Here is a 21,479-nt window from a genome sequence, read left to right on the forward strand (position 1 = left end):
AGCTCTGGCCGTCCCGGGATGGGAGCGGGGACAGTTGGGGTCCCGAGAGGGGGCACTGGGGACACACTTGGGGTCTCATCTGGGGTCCCATTCAGGCTCCCAGGGGTGGCACTGGGGACACACTTGGGGTCTCATCTGGGGTCCCATTCAGGCTCCCAGGGGTGGCACTGGGGACACATTTGGGGTCTCATCTAGGGTCCCATTTAGGGTCCCAGGGGTGACACTGGGGACACACTGGGGGTCCCATTTGGGGGTCGCGGTCCCGCCACGTGCGGCCGCGCGCGCATGAAACCGCGCGGGAAGGGGCGGGGCCGGCGCGGGCGGCGGCTCCCATTGGCCCACGCGCAGGAAAGGGCGGGACGAAACGCCTGTCCCCGAGTCTGATTGGCAGGAGCGGCAAAGGGAGGCGGGACCTCCCCGTCGTCAATCTGATTGGCTGCGGGGCGGATCCATCAGGAGACACCCCTGCGGTGATTGGCGGTGGGTCAGGGCGCGGGCGCTGATTGGTGGCTGTGGAAGAGGGCGGGGTTCCGGTCTGTGTCGGGGCGGCATTTCCTGGCGGCGGCGGCAGGAGGAGGAGGATGGTGAGAGCCGGGGGGGCCGCACCGCATCCAGCGGCATCGGGGACGGGCGGGGACGGGCGGGGACGGGGGGCCGCGGGGCCGCACCGGGATGGCGGGGAGCGGGGCCGGGCCGGGGGGAGCGGCGGGCGCAGGGCGGGGGGGGGGGCTCGGCGCGGCCCCGGCGGAGCCGCCGGTGAGCGCGGCCCCCGGTGAGCGCGGCCTCTGGTGCCGCCGCAGGTGCTGCTGCACGTGCTGTTCGAACATGCGGCCGGGTACGCGCTGTTCGCCGTGCGGGAGGTGGAGGAGATCGGGCTGCAGCTGCCGCAGGTACGGGGCGGGAGCGGGGAGCGCGGGGAACGGGAACAGGGCGGGAAGCGGGGAACGGGAATGAGAACGGGAACAGGAGCGAGAAGGGGGGCGGAGAGGAATGGGAGCAGTGTATAACGGGAGCGGTATATAACGGGAACGGGCAGCGGGGGGTCCGGGAACGGGAGGGAGTGGATCGGGACTGGGGGAACCCGCGGGGAGGAGCCGACCCCGTGCGGGGGGAGCGGTCCGTGTGCCCGGGGGTCGCACCCGGGGCGTTCCCGCCTCCCAAATGACCCGGTGCCCGGCCCCCCGGGCCCTGCCGTGTCCCCCTGCCCAGGTGGAGGACAGTGTCCTCACGATCGGCAAGTTCCACAACATGGTGAAGCTCGTGGCGTTCTCGCCGTTCCGGTCGGCGCAGAGCGCCCTGGAGAACATGAACGCCGTGTCCGAGGGTGAGTTGGGGTCTGGGGGGCACAGGGACCCTCCCGCGGCCCCCCCTGACCTCCCGATGTCCGGCAGGGGTCCTGCACGAGGACCTGCGGCTGCTGCTGGACACGGCGCTGCCCCCCAAGAGGAAGAAGGTGGTGCTGGGGGTGGGCGACGCCAAGATGGGGGCAGCCGTGCAGGAGGAGCTGGGGGTGCAGTGCCAGACCGGGGGCGTCGTGGCTGAGCTCATGCGGGGTGAGTGGGGACGGGGGACACCCCGGGGGGGCTGCCATGGGGCTGGGGGGGCCATCGGGGGTGTGCTGGGGGCTGTCCCTGGGCCTGGCCCTGAGCTGCACACAGTGACACCTCTGTCGCCGTGTGGTGGCACCTCAGTTGCTGTGTGGTGGCATCTCTGCTCCCTCCCTGTCCCCATGTGATGAACCCTCTGTCCCCCACGTGGTGACACCTGTGACTCCCCTCTCCCCTGCACGGTGTCATCCCTGTCCCCCCACGGTGACCCCTTTTCCCTGCGTGGTGATGTCTGGGTCCTACACGGTGATAGCTCAGTTCCCACATTGTGTGACTCCTGTCCCCCTGGTGACTGGTGACCCCTGACCCCCCTGGTGACCCCTGACCCCCCTGTCCCCCCGGTGTCCCGCAGGGATCCGGCTGCACTTCCCAGTGCTGGTGCGGGGCCTCACGGCGCAGTCGGCGGCCAAGGCCCAGCTGGGGCTCGGCCACAGCTACTCCCGGGCCAAGGTGAAGTTCAACGTGCACCGTGTGGACAACATGATCATCCAGTCCATCAGCCTGCTGGACCAGCTGGACAAGGACATCAACACCTTCTCCATGCGCGTCCGGTGAGCGGGGAGGGGTTTGGGGGGTCTGGGGGTCCCGTCTCCCCTCGCTTACCGCAGGCAGCTGCTGCTCCGGCCGCCTGTACAGACCGGGGAGCAACAGCACAGCCCCTGGGGCCACCGGCCGGGCCACGGGCCATGGCGGGGACCCAGGGGGACACAGGGACATGGGGGGGGCATGGGGGGACACAGGGACATGGGGGGGGCATGGGGGGACACAGGGACATGGGGGGGGCATGGGGGGACACAGGGACATAGGGGGGGCATGGGGGGACACAGGGACATGGGGGGGGCATGGGGGGACACAGGGACATGGGGGGGGCACGGGGGGACACAGGGACATAGGGGGACCATGGGGGGACACAGGGACATGGAGGGGGCACGGGGGGACACAGGGACATAGGGGGACCATGGGGGGACACAGGGACATGGAGGGGGCATGGGGGGACACAGGGACATAGGGGGACCATGGGGGGACACAGGGGCATGGAGGGGGCATGGGGGGACACAGGGCCATGGCGGGGACCTGGGGGGACACAGGGACATGGGGGGGCATGGGGAGACACAGGGCCATGGCGGGGACCTGGGGGGACACAGGGACATGGGGGGGCATGGGGGGACACAGGGACATGGGGGGGGCACGGGGGGACACAGGGACATAGGGGGACCATGGGGGGACACAGGGACATGGAGTGACCTGGAGGGACACAGGGCCTTGGGGGGCCGTGGGTCCGGGTGTGAGTGCTGAGCCTGTCCCTGTCCCGCAGGGAGTGGTATGGGTACCACTTCCCCGAGCTGATCAAGATCGTCCCCGAGAACTCCATGTACTGCCGGGTGGCCAAATTCATCGGGAACCGGCGGGAGCTGAGCGAGGAGAGCCTGGAGGGGCTGGAGGAGATCGTCATGGACAGCGCCAAGGCCCAGGCCATCCTGGAGGCCTCGCGCTCCTCCATGGGTGAGAGGGGCTCTGGGGGGCACGGGGTGGTCACGGCTGTGGGTTCAGTGCTGCCACTCGCCCTGTGTCCCCCCAGGGATGGACATCTCCCCCCTGGACCTCATCAACATCGAGAGCTTCTCGCGCCGCGTGATCTCGCTGTCCGAGTACCGCCGGGGGCTGCAGGAGTACCTGCGCTCCAAGATGAGCCAGGTGGCCCCCAGCCTGTCCGCCCTCATCGGGGAGGTGGTGAGTGTCCCTGGGACCCCCGGGACCCCTCGGCCACGGAGATGATGTCAGAGTGAATCTGTCAATCCACTGAGCAGAGCTGCTGACACCTCACTGCTGATCCCTGGCCTGGGAGGGCTCTGTGTGCCCTGGGGTGGGCTGCGTGACCTGGGGGGGACTCTGGGTGGCCTGGAGGGGAGGAGGGGGGCTCTGTGGGGAGCTGTGTGTGTGCCCTGGGTGGTCTGTGTGTGTCCCTGGATTGTCTCTGTGTCCTGTGGTGGGCTCTGTGTGTCTGTGTGTGCCCTGTGGGGCTGTGGCAGCCGTAACCCCCTGTGGTGCCCCCCAGGTGGGTGCCCGGCTCATCTCTCACGCCGGCAGCCTGACGAACCTGGCCAAGTACCCGGCGTCGACGGTGCAGATCCTGGGGGCCGAGAAGGCCCTGTTCAGGTACCGCCGGGTGGTCGCGGTGATGGCGGGGCCGGGGCCGCGGCTGTGACGCGCCGGGGCTGGCGGGGGTGAGCAGCCGGGCCCAGTCTGAGCGACCACCGCGGCTGCGGGGCCAGCCCAGGGCTCCCCGAGGTCAGCGGGGCTGGGGGGGACCAGGGGAGGGGAGGGGGCTGTCCCGGGGGCTGTCCCACCCATTGGGGGCCGACAGAAGGGTCTGTCCCACGGGCACAGCGGGTGCTGCTGGCAGAGGGGGTGAGTGGGGGCTCCGTCTGGGGGTCCCTGACGCCCCCGGCCCCTCGCAGGGCTCTGAAGACACGCGGGAACACCCCCAAGTACGGGCTCATCTTCCACTCCACCTTCATCGGGAGAGCGGCCGCCAAGAACAAGGGGCGCATCTCGCGGTACCTGGCCAACAAGTGCACCATCGCCTCCCGCATCGACTGCTTCTCGGGTGGGTTGGGGGGCACGGGGGGTGGGACAGACCTGCCAACAAGGGCACCATCGCCTCCCGCATCGACTGCTTCTCGGGTGGGTCGGGGGGCACGGGGGACAGTCACCTCGTGCCTCGACTGCTTCTCAGGGGCACAGCCGGGGTCGGGTTCGGGGCCGCTCTGCCGTGATGGGACCATTTTTCGTCAGCAGCATCTCACACCCGTGTGAATGGTGACTCTGTTGGGCTGAGCAGAGCTGGGGGGTGCAGGGGGCCTGGGGGGGTTTGGGGTACAGGAGGGGGCTGACCCTGTCCCCTCCCCTCCCACAGAGGTCCCCACCAGCGTGTTCGGGGACAAGCTGCGGGAGCAGGTGGAGGAGCGTTTGGCCTTCTACGAGACCGGGGAGCCCCCCCGGAAGAACCTGGAGGTGATGAAGGAGGCCGTGGTGGAGGTGAGCAGGAGTTGGGGGGCCATGGGGGGGTGGAGGTGCTGGGGATGAAGAAGAGTGGTAGGAATGATGAAAGAGACGGTGGGGGTGAGGTACTGGGGGAGGAAGAAGGTGGAGGTGAGACTGCAGGGAGGGGTGGAGGGGGTGAGGGGCTGCAGGGGGGGATGGACAGGGATGTGGAGAAGTGCTGGGGTGATGGAGGGGGAGGTGGAGAGGAAGTGCTGGGGGGTGGAGGAGGCGGTGATAGTGGTGAGGTGTGAAGATGATGGTGAGGGCCCGTGTCGGAGGTGATGTCACTGTGCCAACCTGACCCGCTGTGGAGGCAAAAGACTGATTTAATGAGTCTGATCCGACCAGTGCCGGGGGTGGAGGTGGGCCCTGGGACCCTCCCCACGCTGATGCCCCCCGTGTGTCCCCCAGGCCAACGAGGTGGTGGCTGAGGTGAAGAGGAGGCAGGAGAAGAAGGAGAAGAAGAGGAAGAAGCGGGAGAAGCGGCGGCTGGAGGCCCTGGCAGCGGCAGCCGAGGAGGCAAAGGAGGAGAACTCGGTGATGGAGACTGAGGTGAGGAGGGGGCTGGGGATGGGACCCTCACGGGGAGCTGTGGGGTTGCCTCGACCCCACAGGGTGGGGGAGGCAGGATGGGGGGCAGAGCTCCCCCTGAGCCTGGGTCTCCCCTCAGGAGAACGATGTGGGGGCCAAGAAGAAGAAGAAAAAGAAGAAGCAGCAGGCAGAGGAGTCAGAGCCAGAGGCTGAGCCCGAGGAGAACGGGCTGGAGGAGGAGGAGGAGGAGGAGCAGCCCCTGCCCAAGAAGAAAAGGAAACTCACGGTGGAGCCCGAGCAGGAGGAGGAGGAGGAGAAGAAGAAGAAAAAGAAGAAGAAGAAGAAGGCAGTGGCCCAGGACTTGGAGGAGGATTAGGGAGCAAGGGCTGGAGCAGGAGCTCCAGCACACGGACAGACGGACTGAGAGACTGAGGGACAGGAGGAGCTCGGGGTGACCCCTTGCTGTGTCCTTGCAGTGTCCTGGGCGTGTCCTGTGGCACAGTAGCCACACTGAACGTGTTGTGGCCCCTCAGGGCCTGGGTGAGTCCTTTGGGCACCAGCAGCCCCTGGGCTGTGCCTTACACAGTGTTGCCCCAGCCCCCCGTGTCCCTTCCCTGGGGGGTTTGGGTGCATGTGGGGTGTCCCTGGGCCGTGTCCCCTGCCCTGGGGGGCTTGGGCCGTGTGTGGCCCTGTCCCCCCCCGTGCCATGCAGGGGGCAGGACCCGCTGGGGCTGACCAGGCCCCAATAAAGGGCTGAGGTTGTTGTGTATCCCTCCTGTCCTGGTGTGTGCCAGGGGGTGCCCTCGCTCTCCCCTCTGGCACAGGGACACGATGGCACCGTGGTCACGCCTGAGGCCACTTTATTGGAGGGAAGGAGTGATTTACCAGGTGGGCAGGGCAGGAGCCGGGAGGGGCACCACCCCGGGCACTACCCCTCCAGGGCAGCTATCACGGCCTGGGTGAAATCCAGGGAGGTGGAGTAGCCCCCCATGTCCGCCGTGCGCACCTGCAAGGAGAGGGAGGGTTAGGGAGGGGGAGGGACCCCGGCAAAGGGACCCCCAGCCCCAGCCTGGGCAGTGCTGCCCTGGGACAGGGGCCCTGGTGGGACAGGGGCCCTCGGCAGCCCCCAGACTGTCCCTGCACCCCGGAGGCTGGAGGGGGAGCCGTGGGGACACAGGGCGAGGCTGAAGCCCCCCCCCACGCCCCACACATGGTGGGGGGCATCAGACACCCCAAACTCTGGGTGCCCACAGGCACTGCAGTCTCTGGTTCCAGCACTGCCCCCCCCCCCCCCCCTTGCAGAGCTGCTCCCCAGGAGGGGATGGTGGGGGGCTGGGGCTGAGCCCCCCCTCTCCCCCAGCCCAGCACCCCCCAGGCTGTGACCCCCCGGCCGGAGGGAAGCGTTGGACCCTTTATTAGCAAGCAAGAGTTACAGAGCACAGCACGATGACACAGCCCAGCACCCACCCCACAGCAACCCAGGAGCCACAGGGACCCCTGGGCTCACACTGGGGCTGGTCCCAGGAGCCACCAGGACCCCCAGGGTGGCACCACTGCTGGTCCCAGGAGCCACAGGGCCCCCTGTCCCTGTGCCAGCAGCAGACGGGGGGGGGGGGGGGGGGGGAAGGAGGGTGGGGGAGCCCTGTGGTCCCGTTTATTGCTTAAAGCTTCATGGGAATGGTGGTCCCACAGTGACGGGGGTCCCATGGGAATGGTGGTCCCATAGTCACGAGGGGCCATGGAATGGTGGTCCCACAGTACTGGTGGTCCCAATGTCCCTGGAAGCTGCCTGTGCGTTTGGGGCACTGCCCTGTCCCCCCCATCACCCCAATGGACCCCGACATCCGCCCCGGCCTCTCATGGAGCCATCCCTACTGGGGGAACTGGGAGTGGGGGGACGGGGTTACTGGGCTGGGCAGGGGGAGCCCCCCTTCTCCCCGGGGGGACTGGGGCAACTGGGCCGGGGCAGGGGGGGCTGGGGAGGGGTTTGGGGGCCGAGGTGCTGTGGGGGCTGCCGGGGGTCCTAAGCCCCGTAGTGGGGGTGCAGGTTGTCAATGACGGACTTGACGAAGTCGGAGGTGGTGGAGTAACCGCCCAAGTCCCGAGTCCGGACCTGCAAATCCAACACAGGGAGGGGAGAAACGGGGAAACTGCTGTGAACGAGGGAAACGGCTCCCAGAGGGAGAGGAGAGGAGAGAGAGGAGCCCCTCCAGTGCCCTGGGGATGGAGCCATGGAGGGTCCCTTGAGCGCCCTGCTGGGACTTGGGGTGGGGAAAAGGCCATGGACGGTCCCCCAGCCCTGCCAGAGGTCCCTCCCTTGCCAGCACATGACCCCGGGGACAAGTGCAGGAGAGAGAAGAGGAGAGCAGCCAGGATTCCAGCTGGAAAGAGGAAAGGAGCCAGGATTCCAGCTGGAGAGAGGAGCCAGAATTCCAGCTGGAAAGAGGAAAGGAGCCAGGATTCCAGCTAGAAGAGAAGAGGCGCTGGAATTCCAGCTGGGAGAGGAGCTGGAATTGCAGCTGAAGAGAGGAGAGGAGCCAGAGCCCCGCCCAGGACACAGAGCAGACACGGCACAGTGACACCGGAGGGTGACAGAGCCCCGCCCGACCCACCGCCCCACACTCACTTTGCCGCCTTTGATCACCTTCTTCACCGCGTCCGAGATCACGTTGGAGTGGTGTTCCAGGCTGGGGAGGGGGAGGGCAGTGGGTCAGCCCCCAGCAGCCCCCAGTAGCCCCCCAGCAGCCCCCAGGCCCAGCCCAGCACGTACTTGAGGTGCCGCAGCATGTTGGAGGCCGACAGCAGCATGGCCGTGGGGTTGGCGATGTTCCTGCCCACGGCCTGGGCAAAGGGGTGCCGGGCACCCTGCGGGACAGAGACCACAGTGAGGGGCCCCGTGCCCCCCTCCGTGTCCCCCGTGCCCCCCAGCCCCCCCAGCCCAGCTCACCAGCTCGAACACGGCGTACTCGGCGCTGTAGCTCTCCCCGGGCACGACGCCCGCGCCGCCCACCAGCCCCGCCGCCAGGTTGTCCACGATGTTCCCGTACAGGTTGGGCATCACCAGCACGTCAAACTGGTACGGGTTCTGCACCAGCTGGGGGGCACGGGGGGCACGTGAGGCCCTACATACCTGGGGGCAGCTCAACCCACCCCTGGGACACGGGAGGGGGGCAGAACACAGGGAGGGCTGGGGGGGCTGGGTGAGCTCCAAGGTCTCCTCCAGAGCCTAACGGAGCTCCAGGAGAGCTGGAGAGGGATTTGGACAAGGGATGGAGGGACAGGGCAAGGGTCCAGGTGCAGCTTTTGGGGTTCCATCTCCTGGGGGAGCAGCGGTGGGTGGTGCAGGAGGGCTCAGGTTTGGGGGGCTCACCTGCATGCAGCAGTTGTCGATGATCATGGTGTCGAATTTGATCTTGGGGTACAGCTCTGCCACCTCCTTACAGCACTGCAGGAACAGCCCGTCCCCCAGCTTCCTGCAGAGGGCAAACACCGGGAAGGGTTGGTGGGAAACAGGGGAATCCTTATGGCACCAGGGGTCCAACAGGAACTGCCCAACTGGAACTGGGGTCTGTGATAAGAGCTGGGGTTTCTGGTGCTGCTTTGTTCCTCCCCCCTCAGCCCCTCTCTCCCTTTCTGCCACCTCTGAGAGGAATGTGGTTTGTGCCAGGTAAACACACCTGGAAGGACTTGGAGAGCACAATTTCCTGTCTCAAGCACCGTCAAGGCCACAAAAAGGAACCTCCCAGGAGATAAACCAGCACGGCAGGAACTTGAGGTAAGCACAGATGGCAGAATTTACACCAGGACGGTGCTAATTCCAGGTTTGGTCAGTTAATGCACTCCCATCAGATTCCCACACTGGCAAACTGTGGGAAAGGAACTGACTGCTCACACAGGGCACCCCAAGTCATGGGAGCATCCGTGACCTCCCTGTCAGAGCTGGGGCTGTGCAGAGGTGGGAGAGCACAGCTTTGTTCTGCAGCTGCTGCCCCTCAGCCCCGTGTCCCGCTCACTGCAGGCCCTGTGACACCGCTGACACCACACACTGCAGACGGGATCCCAGGGGTGTCCCCAGCCCCCAGGGGACAGTGGTGTCCCCAGGGCACTCACATGATGTTGGCCTTGTGCACGGCTGTGACCTTGGCCCGGCCCTTCTTGGTGGCGTAGTCAAAGGCAAACTTGGCGATGCGCTGGGACTTGGCGCGGGTGATGATCTTCAGGCACTCGATCACCCCCTTCACACTCTGGGGGCACACAGGGGGCACACGGGGGGTCACACACAGCACAGCCCCCCCAGCCCCCTCAGTGGGTCACTCTGGGGCCACAGGGGGGCACACAGGGGGTCACACACAGCACAGCCCCCTCAGTGGGTCACTCTGGGGGCACAGGGGGGGCACACAGGGGGGCACACACAGCACAGCCCCCCCAGCCCCCTCAGTGGGTCACTCTTGGGGCACACAGGGGGTCACACACAGCACAGCCCCCCCAGCCCCCTCAGTGGGTCACTCTTGGGGCACAGGGGGGTCACACACAGCACAGCCCCCCCAGCAGGTCCCCAGCACCCCCCTGGCTCGGGCTGGACAGAGTTCTGTCCCCAGTGGCTGGGATTTAGGGTGAGGATGATGATGACAACAGGCAGATGTTGTGGGGGCTGCTCACCCCAAATTAAGGACATTTCAGTGCCCCCCCCTCTGCCAGGGCACGAGAATTTGGGGCAGGACTGGCCAAAGGGGGGTCCCAGCTCACAGAATGTCCTGGTCAGGACAGAAACTGGGGGGGAGCAGTTACTGCTGGGCACTGGTCAGTGGGTGGTGGGAGAGTGACTGGGCATCACTTGTTCCACCTGGGGTCTGTTCATCTCCCTCTCCTCATCATTATATTTATTATATTGCATTTATGTAATTTATTATGTATAATGTATTATTATCTGTATTATTCTTGTATGTATGTTATAATTGTATTAACAATATTTATATTTTAGTACCAGTAGTTAGCATCAGTACTGCTGCTCTTATTATTTTGTTTCAATCATTAAATTTTTCTTATCCCAATCCATGTCCACCTTTTTTTCCTGCTCTCCTCCATCTGGGAAGGGAGAGGGGGGTACTGAGGGCTGGGGTCAACCCAGGACAACATCCATGTCCCCTTGTCCCTTTTTCCTGGCGCTATCCCTCCTGCAGCACCATCCTCACTGGGGCTGGGTGTGTTCATATCCCTAAAAACTCCTGTAATTCCATCACTGCTGCTCCAGGCGCTTCCACACTGTGCTCAGCACGGAATCAGGGAATCGTGGAACGGTTTGGGTTGGAGAGAACTAAGAGCTCATCCAGGCTCACCCAGGGACACCTTCCACTATCCCAGGCCTTGGACACTCCCAGGGATCCAGGGGCAGCCACAGCTTCTCTGGGAAATTCATTCCAGGGCCTGCCCACCCTCCCAGGGAGGAATTCCTTCCCCATATCCCATCTGACCCCGGGAAGCCATTCCCCGTGTGCTGTCCCTCCCTCCCTTGTCCCCAGTCCCTCTCCAGCTCTCCTGGAGCCCCTTTAGCCCTGGAAGTGGCTCCAAGGTGTCCCTGGAGCCTGCCCCTCTCGGGGCTGCCCCTTCCCAGCCGTGCCAGGCCCGGGCGGTGCCCACCTCGTGCTCCAGGGAGCTGTACTCGCCCTCGGTCTGCTCGCGGATGATCACCAGGTCCAGGTTGTTGTGCCGGGTCTGGTACCCGGGCAGGCTCTTCACGTGCACCACGTTGGCAAACAGGTCCAGCTTCCGCCTGGCAGGGAGGGCAGCGCTGGGCTGGGCACACGGGCACACCCCTGGGGCCCGGGCAGCGGGGCACAGCGGGCAGGGGCACACTCGGTAACCAGTAATTAACAGGGGTGGCCCAGTAATTGCACCCAAAAACTCAGTAATTATCAATTAATAGGGCTTTCCCAGTCAATGCCCCAATAACTCAGTAATTACTAATTAACAATTAGTAATTAATTATTAAGTAATTGATCCAGTGATTATCCCCAATAACTCATTAATTAATAATTAATAGAGCTTTCCCAGTGACTGACCCCAATAACTCAGTAAGTAATAATTAATAGGGCTCTCCCAGTGATTATCCCCAATAAGTCAGTAATCAGGAATTAATAGGGCTTTCCCAGTGAATGCCCCCAATAACTCATTAATTACTAATTAACAATTAGTAATTAATTATTAAGTAATTGATCCAGTGATTATCCCCAATAACTCACTAATTAGGAATTAACTGAGCTTTCCCAGTGACTGATCCCAATAACTCAGTAAGTAATAATTAATAGGGCTTTCCCAGTGAATGTCCCCAATAACTCAGTAATTACTAATTAACAATTAGTAATTAATTATTAAGTAATTGATCCAGTGATTATCCCCAATAACTCAGTAATTACTAATTAATAGGGCTTTCCCAGTGACTGTCCCCAGGAACTCAGTAATTAGGAATTAATAGGGTTTTCCCACTGATTAAGCCCCAGTAACTCATTAATTACTAATTAACAATTAGTAATTAATTATTAATTAATTGTTCCAGTGATTATCCCCAATAACTCAGTAATTAGGAATTAATAGAGCTTTCCCAGTCAATGCCCCAATAACTCAGTAATTACTAAGTAATAGGGTTTTTCCAGTGACTGACCCCAATAACTCAGTAATTAGGAATTAATTGAGCTTTCCCAGTGACTGTCCCAAATAACTCAGTAATTAATAATTAATAGGGCTTTCCCAGTGATTATCCCCAATAACTCAGTAATCAGGAATTAATAGGGCTTTCCCAGTGAATGTCCCCAATAACTCATTAATTACTAATTAACAATTAGTAATTAATTATTAATCAATTGATCCAGTGATTATCCCCAATAACTCACTAATTAGGAATTAACTGAGCTTTCCCAGTGACTGACCCCAATAACTCAGTAATTACTAATTAATAGGGCTTTCCCAGTGACTGTCCCCAGGAACTCAGTAATTAGGAATTAATAGGGTTTTCCCACTGATTAAGCCCCAGTAACTCATTAATTACTAAGTAATAGGGTTTTTCCAGTGACTGACCCCAATAACTCAGTAATTAGGAATTAATAGGGCTCTCCCAGTGATTATCCCCAATAACTCAGTAATCAGGAATTAATAGGGCTTTCCCACTGATTGTCCCCAATAACTCATTAATTACTAATTAACAATTATTAATTATTAATTAATTATTAATTAATTGATCCAGTGATTATCCCTAATAACTCAGTAATTAGGAATTAATAGGGCTTTCCCACTGATTAAGCCCCAGTAACTCATTAATTATTAAGTAATAGGGTTTTTCCAGTGACTGACCCCAATATCTCAGTAATTACTAATTAATAGGGTTCTCCCAGCAACTGTCCTCAATATCTCAGTAATTAGGAATTAATTGAGCTTTCCCAGTGACTGTCCCCAATATCTCAGTAATTAATAATTAATAGGGCTTTCCCAGTGATTATCCCCAATAACTCAGTAATCAGTAATTGATAGGGCTTTCCCAGTGAATGTCCCCAATAACTCATTAATTACTAATTAACAATTAGTAATTAATTATTAATTAATTATTAATTAATTGTTCCAGTGATTATCCCTAATAACTCAGTAATTAGGAATTAATAGGGCTTTCCCACTGATTGTCCCCAATAACTCATTAATTACTAATTAACAATTAGTAATTATTAAGTAATTGATCCAGTGATTATCCCCAATAACTCAGTAATTAGGAATTAATAGGGCTTTCCCACTGATTGACCCCAATAACTCATTAATTACTAACTAATAGGGTTTTCCCAATGATTGTCCCCAATAACTCAGTAATTACTAATTAATAGGGCTCTCCCAGTGATCATCCCCAATAACTCATTAATACTAATTAAGAGGGCTTTCCCACTAACTATCCCCAGTAGCTCATAAATTATTAATTGAGCTTTCCCAGTGATTGTCCCCAATAACTGAATAATTAGGAATTAATAGGGTTTTTCCAGTGACTCACCTCAACAGCTCACTAATTAGGAATTAATAGGAGTTTCCCACTGACTGTCCCCAGTAGCTCAGTAATTAGGAATTAATAGGGCTTTCCCACTGATTGACCCCAATAACTCCTTATTAGGAATTAATATGTTTTCCCAGGGATTGTCCACAATAACTCGTTAATTACTAATTAGTAATTAATTATCAATTAATTGATCCAGTGATTATCCCAAATAACTCAGCAATTAGGAATTAATAGGGCTTTCCCAGCGAGTGTCCCCAATAACTCAGTAATTACTAATTAACAATTATTTATTAATTATTAATTAATTATTAATTAATTGATCCAGTGATTATCCCAAATAACTCAGTAATTAGGAATTAATAGGGCAATCCCATGGATTGCCACAGTAACTCATTAATTACTAATTAATAGGGCTTTCCCACTGATTGTCCCCAATAACTCAGTAATTACTAATTATAGGGTTTTCCCAAGGATTGTCCCCAATAACTCAGTAATTACTAATTATAGGGTTTTCCTACTGATTGTCCCAATAACTCATTAAATAGTAATAGGGCTTTCCTATTGATTATCCCCAATAACTCATTAATTACTAATTAAGAGGGCTTTCCCACTGATTGACCCCTGGAACTCAGTAATTAGGAATTAATAGGGCTTTCCCACTGATTAAGCCCCAGTAACTCATTAATTACTAAGTAATAGGGTTTTTCCAGTGACTGACCCCAATAACTCAGTAATTAGGAATTAAAGGGCTTTCCCACTGACTATCCCCAATAACTCATTAATTAATAATTAATAGGGCTTTCCCAGTGATTATCCCCAATAACTCAGTAATTAGTAATAGGGCTTTCCCACTGATTGACCCCAAAAAATCATTAATTACTAATTATAGGATTTTCCCACTGATTGTCCCCAATAACTGAGTAATTACTAATTATAGGGTTTTCCCACTGATTGTCCCCAATAACTCATTAAATAGTAATAGGGCTTTCCTATTGATTATCCCCAATAACTCCTTAATTACTAATTAAGAGGGTTTTCCCACTGATTGACTCCAATAACTCATTATCAGGAATTAATAGGGTTTTCCCAAGGATTGTTCACAATAACTCGTTAATTACTAATTAATAATTAGTAATTAATTATCAATTAATTGATCCAGTGTTTATCCCAAATAACTCAGTAATTACTAATTAACAATTATTTATTAATTATTAATTAATTATTAATTAATTGATCCAGTGATTATCCCAAATAACTCAGTAATTAGGAATTAATAGGGCATTCCCATTGATTGCCACAATAACTCATTAATTACTAATTAATAGGGCTTTCCCACTGATTAAGCTCCAGTAACTCATTAATTACTAAGTAATAGGGTTTTTCCAGTGACTGACCCCAATAACCCAGTAATTAGGAATTAAAGGGCTTTCCCAGTGACTATCCCCAATAACTCAGTAATTACTAATTATAAGGTTTTCCCAGTGATTGTCCCCAATAACTCAGTAATTAGGAATTAATAGGGCGTTCCCATGGATTGCCAGAATAACTCATTAATTAGTAATTAATAGGGCTTTCCTACTGATTGACCCCAGAAATTCATTAATTACGAATTAATAGGGCTTTCCCACTGATTGCCCAAATAACTCATTAATTAATAATTAATAGGGTTTTTCCAGTGACTGACCCCAATAACTCAGTAATTAGGAATTAAAAGGATGTTCCCATGGATTGCCCCCAAAAACTCATTAATTATTAATTAATATGGCTTTCCCAATGATTGTCCCCAATAACTCATTAATTATTAATTAATAGGGCTTTCCCAATGATTGTTCAAAAAAACTCATTAATTATTAATTAATAGGGTTTTCCCACCGATTGCCCCAAAACCTCATTAATTATTAATTAATAGGGCTTTCCTAATGATTGACCCCAATAACTCAGTAATTAGGAATTAATAGGGTTTTTCCAGTGACTGACCCCAATAACTCAGTAATTTGGAATTAATAAGGCTTTCCTAATGATTGCCCCCAATAACTCATTAATTAGGAATTAACAGGACTTTCCCACTGATTGACCCCAAAAACTCATTAAATAGTAATAGGGCTTTCCTAGTCATTGTCCTCAATAACTCAAGAATTAATAGGGCGTTCCCATGGATTGCCAGAATAACTCATTAATTAGTAATTAATAGGGCTTTCCTACTGATTGACCCCAGAAACTCATTAATTATGAATTAAGAGGGCTTTCCCACTGATTGCCCAAATAACTCATTAATTATTAATAGGGTTTTTCCAGTGACTGACCCCAATAACTCAGTAATTAATAGGGCTTTCCCAATGATTGTCCCCAAAAACTTTTTAATTATTAATTAATAGGGCTTTCCCAATGATTGCCCCAAAAACTCACTAATTATTAATTAATAGGGCTTTCCTAATGATTGACCCCAAAAACTCATTAATTATTAATTAATAGGGCTTTCCCAATGATTGTTCCCAAAAACTCATTAATTATTAATTAATAGGGCTTTCCCAGTGACTGTCCCCAATAACTCAGTAATTAGGAATTAATTGGATTTTCTCAGTGAGTGTCCCCAATAACTCAGTAATTAGTAATTAGTAACTAATAGGGCATCCCCAGTGATTGTTCCCTATCAGTACTAGTAATTAGTAACTAATAATTAATAATTAGTAACTAATAGGGCATCCCCAGTGATTGTTCCCTATCAGTACTAGTAATTAATAACTAATAATTAATAATTAGTAACTAATAGGGCATTCCCAGTGATTGCTCCCTATCAGTACTAGTAATTAGTAATTAGTAATTAATAATTAGTAATTAATAGGGCATTCCCAGTGATTGCTCCCTATCAGTACTAGTAATTAATAACTAATAATTAATAATTAGTAACTAATAGGGCATTCCCAGTGATTGCTCCCTATCAGTACTAGTAGTTAGTAATTAATAATTAGTAATTAATAGGGCATTCCCAGTGATTGCTCCCTATCAGTACTAGTAGTTAGTAATTAATAATTAGTAACTAATAGGGCATCCCCAGTGACTGTTCCCTATCAGTACTAGTAATTAGTAACTAATAATTAATAATTAGTAACTAATAGGGCATCCCCAGTGATTGTTCCCTATCAGTACTAGTAATTAGTAACTAATAATTAATAATTAGTAATTAATAGGGCATTCCCAGTGATTGCTCCCTATCAGTACTAGTAGTTAGTAATTAATAATTAGTAACTAATAGGGCATCCCCAGTGATTGTTCCCTATCAGTACTAGTTACTAGTAACTAATTATTAATAATTAGTAACTAATAGGGCATTCCCAGTGATTGCTCCCTATCAGCACTGGGGACCACCCCCCCCATCCAGGACCCCCAAGGCATCAGGACCACAGTGCACAGGGACAGCTCCAGGCCACAGAGGGGCCCCCAGGATCTTCTGCTTCCCCATAATCATTAATCATTAATTAGTGGGGTTTCCCCAGTGATTGTGCCCTGTGAGCACTGGGGCCACCCCCTTCTCCAGGACCCCCTGGGCAGTGGGGTCACACTGATCCAGGGCCACACACGGTCCCTCGGGAGTTTGGCTTCCCAGGCCACAGCCAGGCCCTCGGATCTTCTGCTCCCCAGCAGCTCATTAATTACTAATTAACACCCGTTCCCAGCAGCGGGCAGGTGACAGGGCCCTCCCTCACCTGAGCCTCATGTCATAGGATGCCAGGTCTCCCTTGTACTCCATGGGCGTGTGGATCTTCCCTGCAGGACACGGGGCAGGATGAGGATATGGGGCAGGATGAGGATATGGGGCAGGATGAGGATATGGGGCAGGATGAGGATATGGGGCAGGATGAGGATATGGGGCAGGATGAACACACGGGGCAGGATGAGGATATGGGGCAGGATGAGGATATGGGGCAGGATGAACACACGGGGCAGGATGAGGATATGGGGCAGGATGAGGATATGGGGCAGGATGAGGATATGGGGCAGGATGAGGATATGGGGCAGGATGAACACACGGGGCAGGATGAGGACATGGGGCAGGATGAGGATATGGGGCAGGATGAGGATATGGGGCAGGATGAGGACATGGGGCAGGATGAACACACGGGGCAGGATGAGGATATGGGGCAGGATGAGGATATGGGGCAGGATGAGGATATGGGGCAGGATGAGGACATGGGGCAGGATGAACACACGGGGCAGGATGAGGATATGGGGCAGGATGAGGATATGGGGCAGGATGAGGACATGGGGCAGGATGAACACACGGGGCAGGATGAGGATATGGGGCAGGATGAGGATATGGGGCAGGATGAGGATATGGGGCAGGATGAGGACATGGGGCAGGATGAGGATATGGGGCAGGATGAGGACATGGGGCAGGATGAGGATATGGGGCAGGATGAGGACATGGGGCAGGATGAGGACATGGGGCAGGATGAGGATATGGGGCAGGATGAGGATATGGGGCAGGATGAGCACACGGAGCAGGATGAGCACATGGAGCAGGATGAGCACACGGAGCAGGATGAGCACACGGAGCAGGATGAGCACACGGAGCAGGATGAGCACACGGAGCAGGATGAGCACACGGAGCAGGATGAGCACACGGAGCAGGATGAGCACACGGAGCAGGATGAGCACACGGAGCAGGATGAGCACACGGGGCAGGATGAACACACGGAGCAGGATGAACACATGGAGCAGGATGAGCACATGGAGCAGGATGAGCACACGGAGCACAGGGACATGCCCTGCCCCAGGGGCAGTGAGGGGGGGCCCGGGGGGCTCCAGCATCCCCTCAACCAGGGGTGGGGGCCGAGCTCTTGGACACGGAGCCCCCCGAGCCCCTGGGCTGCCCTGGGAGCCCTGGGTTACCAGCAGGAGCTGGGCTGAGCCCACGGGAGGGGTGCCAGGCGTGCTGTGGGCACAGCTCACCTATGAGGGCCACCTTGCTCTCCTTCATGGAGTCCACGACGCGGTCCAGCTTCTCCTCGGACGCCGTGTTCTGCACCTCGCTCAGGTGGTGCTCGTCGAACACCACGGGGACACTGGCAGCCTGGCACAGGGAGGGAGTCACCGGGACCCCTGGGGACGTGGCACTGCCCGGGACAGGGGGGTCTGGCAGCCCTGACCCAGCCAGGCCCCGCTCAGGGAACTGGGATCAGGGAAAGCTGACCCTGGACCTCGGGGTCGCTTCAGTCCCAGTGGAGTAGTGACACTGATAAAATCATGGAATATTTAGGGTGGGAAATACCTCTGAGATGTCCCCAGCACTGCCAAGGCCACCCCTGACCATGTCCCCAAGTGTCACATCCACAGGGCTATTAAATCCCCCCAGGGATGGGGACTCCCCCCTGCCCTGGGCAGCTGTGCCAGGGCTGGACAGCCCTTTCCAGGGGGAATTTCTCCAGTATCCAACCTAAATCCCTCCAAGGCTGGTGACCACTCCATGCCATGGGCAGTCTGTACCAGGGCTGGAGAGCCCTTTCCAGGAGGAATTTTCCAGGAAGGAATTTTCCTGCTGTGTAACAGCTATGGTGCCCCTTGGCTGTGCCCGTGGCAGGACTCGTGTGACAGACAAGGGACAGCTCCCGAGTGCCCCCGAGCTCGGCAGTGAGGACACAGGCCCCAGGACACCCAGGGACACCGGGCAGTGCCAGCCCTGCCCCGGGGGCAGCAGGAGGGGCTGTGGGGCAGGGCTCTGTCCGGGGCAGGGCCCTTACCTTGAACACCTCCTTGACCGCGTGCATGAGCTCCGGGCCCACTCCATCCCCCGGGAGCATCGTCACCTGGAATGTGCCCTCGGCCTTGGCATTCTGGGACTGTGGGGACACGGGGGGTCAGGGCCAGGGGACCCCCGACCTGCCCACCTGCACCAGGGGCAAAATGTCCCCCCCCAGCACACATCTGCTGTGGGCACAGGGACACTGAGCTCACAGGGCTCGGGGGTCTTACAGCATCATGGAATGCTGGGTTGGAAAAGCCCCTGAGCCCCCCAGCACTGCCAGGGCCACCCCTGACCGTGTCCCCAAGTGCCACATCCACAGGGTGTTAAATCCCCCCAGGGATGGGGACTCCCCCCTGCCCTGGGCAGCTGTGCCAGGGCTGGACAGCCCTTTCCAGGGGGAATTTTCCCAATATCCAACCTGACCCTCCCCTGGCACAGCCTGAGGCCGTTCCCTCTCCTCCTGTCCCTTGTTCCCTGGGAGCAGAGCCCGACCCCCCCGGCTCCCCCCTCCTGTCAGGGGGTTGCAGAGCCAGAAGGTCCCCCCTGAGCCTCCTTCTCTCCAGGCTGAGCCCCCCCAGCTCCCTCAGCTGCTCCTGCTGCTCCAGCCCTTTCCCAGCTCCTTCCCTGGACATGCTCCAGCCCCTCAGTGTCCTGTGAAGGGCCCAAACCTGCCCAAGAATTGGGGGTGTGACCCCCCCAGTGCTGCTCTGCCCTGTCCTGAGGCCACCCCAGGGTGACACCTGAGCACAAGGGACACCCGACACTCCAACCCTGTGCCAGTGCAGAGACCTTTTCCTCAGGCAGCACTTCCTGAAATAGCCTCTCCCTGCATCCAGCAGGATTCCATGAGCTGCCAGCAGGTCTGGTGCTCCTGACCCTTCCCATGGGACCCTCCCCCTGTGCTCCCACAACCTCATGGATTTTTGCCAAACACGAGTTTTGTGGCCCAGGACCCAAATCAGCCCCACAGATAATTCCTGGGTCGTTCCACACCCATCCCTGTGCCCTCCAGAGCTGTCTGCTGTCCTGACACCCTCCTTCCACTGCTCCCACCTTCCTCAGCGCAGAATTCCCTGCTCAGAGCTGGGATCCAACATGGATCTCCCAGATCCAGCATCAGGGATCCACAGGTAGGGACAGGGATTTACCCACAAGAACACGAGGGGACAGGCAGTGGGACTCCAGGATTCCACGTGGCCACGGGAAGGGGGAATGAAGGAGTAAGGGGGGACTGAAAGAGGAGTCACGAATTTGGAGCTTTAATATCCTGGGATCAGATTTCCAGAGCACACACTCGGCTCCTGCTCAGCCAGGAAATACCAGGAGGCAAAGCTGAGGGACAGGCAGGGCTGGGCCTGGCTCAAGGGCACGGGGACACCCCGGGCTCAGCCCTTCCCACATGGATCAGGGAATCTTCTGGGTGGGAAAAGCCTCAGAGACCCCCCCAGTTCCCCAGAGCCACCCCCGACCATGTCCCCAAGTGCCACATCCACAGGGCTGGGGCCTCCCCCCTGCCCTGGGCAGCTGTGCCAGGGCTGGACAGGAGGAATTCCAGGAGCAATTTCCCCATATCCAACCTGACCCTCCCCTGGCACAGCCCGAGGCCATTTCCCCTTGTCCTGTCCCTTGATCCCTGGGAGCAGAGCCCGACCCCCCCGGCTCCCCCCTCCTATCAGGGCGTTGTGGGGAGGAGAAGGTCCCCCCGAGCCCCTTTTCCCCCCTCATCCCCCACTCCCAGCCCCATTCCCACCCCGCTGCCCCCTCACCTTGGCCTGGGGCATCTGTGGGAGGGCGGCCGTGGTTCTCAGGCCCCTCCACCCCCCGAGGCTCTGGGCACGCAGGAGGCCCTGGGGGGGGCCACGGAGGGGTCAGAGGTCAGACAGCCCCGTCGGGGGGTGCCCCCCATCCCCAAACACCCCGCTGACCCCCCAGGCTGGGATGACCCCCCCCACTCCCCACATGTTCCTCCAGCCCAAAGTAACCCCCGGACCAGTCACCCCCAAAGCGAGTAGTCCGACCCTCCCCAACCCGATCCCCCCAGCCTGAACAGCCCCCCCGAAATGACCCCCCAGCCCTGACCTTACACCCTGTCCCAGACTGACCCCCTGACCCCAAAGTGACCCCTCATCCCCCCCCCCACTGACCCCTCCGACCCGGACGGACCCTTCACCCCTGGAGCCTCGACCTTGACCCCAGCCCAGTGTGACACCCCCCGGCCCACACTGACCCCTCCGGCCCAGACAGACACCCCCGGCCCACACTGACCCCCAGCCCAGCCCGACCCCCCAAACCCGGTGTGACCCCACAGCCGGTGTGACCCTCTGACCCGCACAGCCCGACCCCTCTCTCCCCGGCCAACCCCCCCATCCCTGTGCCCCCCGATGCCGCCCGCCGTGCCCGCACACCCCCCGTCCCCGCTGTCCCCCCCGTCCCCCCTCACCGCCGCCGCCCGGCTCGCGCCCAGCGCCGCCATCTTTGCGGCCCCACAATGCACCGCGGCACCGCGCGGCACGTGACCCGAGTGGGC

General features: G+C 57.0%; 2 protein-coding genes and 2 non-coding genes across 6 annotated transcripts; 3 read left to right on the forward strand and 1 right to left on the reverse strand.

Annotated features, from left to right (window-relative positions):
* The first annotated feature begins 461 nt into the window (after positions 1 to 461).
* On the forward strand, positions 462 to 5,952 carry NOP56 (NOP56 ribonucleoprotein). 2 transcript variants are annotated; one of them, XM_032686219.1, is made up of 12 exons: positions 462 to 480; positions 801 to 890; positions 1,210 to 1,324; positions 1,392 to 1,553; positions 1,960 to 2,158; positions 2,923 to 3,110; positions 3,187 to 3,338; positions 3,664 to 3,764; positions 4,067 to 4,215; positions 4,525 to 4,646; positions 5,064 to 5,204; positions 5,323 to 5,952. In XM_032686219.1, exons 3-12 carry the CDS (start codon positions 1,249 to 1,251, stop codon positions 5,557 to 5,559), a joined length of 1,527 nt encoding a protein of 508 aa, XP_032542110.1. In that variant the 5' UTR covers positions 462 to 480; positions 801 to 890; positions 1,210 to 1,248; the 3' UTR covers positions 5,560 to 5,952. The 2 variants fall into 2 exon arrangements, with proteins under 2 accessions (XP_032542110.1, XP_032542109.1); XM_032686218.1 differs by lacking the exon at positions 462 to 480 and adding an exon at positions 531 to 584.
* LOC116786507 lies at positions 4,376 to 4,449 on the forward strand. Its single transcript, XR_004356975.1, has one exon. It is a non-coding gene; the product is annotated as a small nucleolar RNA SNORD56 (small nucleolar RNA).
* On the forward strand, positions 4,926 to 4,994 carry LOC116786515. The gene has a single exon (XR_004356982.1). It is a non-coding gene; the product is annotated as a small nucleolar RNA SNORD57 (small nucleolar RNA).
* A 74-nt stretch (positions 5,953 to 6,026) lies between the features above and the next one.
* Positions 6,027 to 21,462, reverse strand: IDH3B (isocitrate dehydrogenase (NAD(+)) 3 non-catalytic subunit beta). Of its 2 annotated transcripts, none has more exons than XM_032686226.1 (12): positions 21,393 to 21,462; positions 20,719 to 20,799; positions 18,948 to 19,046; positions 18,160 to 18,280; positions 16,914 to 16,974; positions 10,821 to 10,953; positions 9,294 to 9,427; positions 8,554 to 8,656; positions 8,131 to 8,277; positions 7,954 to 8,048; positions 7,810 to 7,870; positions 6,027 to 6,189 (listed from the first exon to the last, which is right to left on the reverse strand). In XM_032686226.1, the coding sequence occupies exons 1-12, from the start codon at positions 21,423 to 21,425 to the stop codon at positions 6,112 to 6,114; spliced, it is 1,146 nt and encodes a 381-aa protein (XP_032542117.1). In that variant the 5' UTR covers positions 21,426 to 21,462; the 3' UTR covers positions 6,027 to 6,111. The 2 variants fall into 2 exon arrangements, with proteins under 2 accessions (XP_032542117.1, XP_032542118.1); XM_032686227.1 differs by lacking the exon at positions 6,027 to 6,189 and adding an exon at positions 6,561 to 7,296.
* Between the last annotated feature and the right edge of the window lie 17 nt (positions 21,463 to 21,479).

This window comes from Chiroxiphia lanceolata, chromosome 4, assembly GCF_009829145.1.
Source record: "Chiroxiphia lanceolata isolate bChiLan1 chromosome 4, bChiLan1.pri, whole genome shotgun sequence".
NCBI lineage: Eukaryota > Metazoa > Chordata > Aves > Passeriformes > Pipridae > Chiroxiphia > Chiroxiphia lanceolata.

Coding starts and splice junctions, on each gene's coding strand:
- IDH3B (XM_032686227.1), bottom strand. CDS start 21,425: ATGGCGGCGCTGGGCGCGAGCCGGGCGGCGGCG. Junction 8,657..9,293: donor GTGCACAAGGCCAACATCAT/GTGAGTGCCCTG, acceptor TGCCCTCTGCAG/GAAGCTGGGGGACGGGCTGT. Junction 8,049..8,130: donor AGTACGCCGTGTTCGAGCTG/GTGAGCTGGGCT, acceptor TCTGTCCCGCAG/GGTGCCCGGCACCCCTTTGC.
- NOP56 (XM_032686218.1), top strand. Junction 2,159..2,922: donor ACCTTCTCCATGCGCGTCCG/GTGAGCGGGGAG, acceptor CCTGTCCCGCAG/GGAGTGGTATGGGTACCACT. Junction 3,111..3,186: donor GGCCTCGCGCTCCTCCATGG/GTGAGAGGGGCT, acceptor GTGTCCCCCCAG/GGATGGACATCTCCCCCCTG.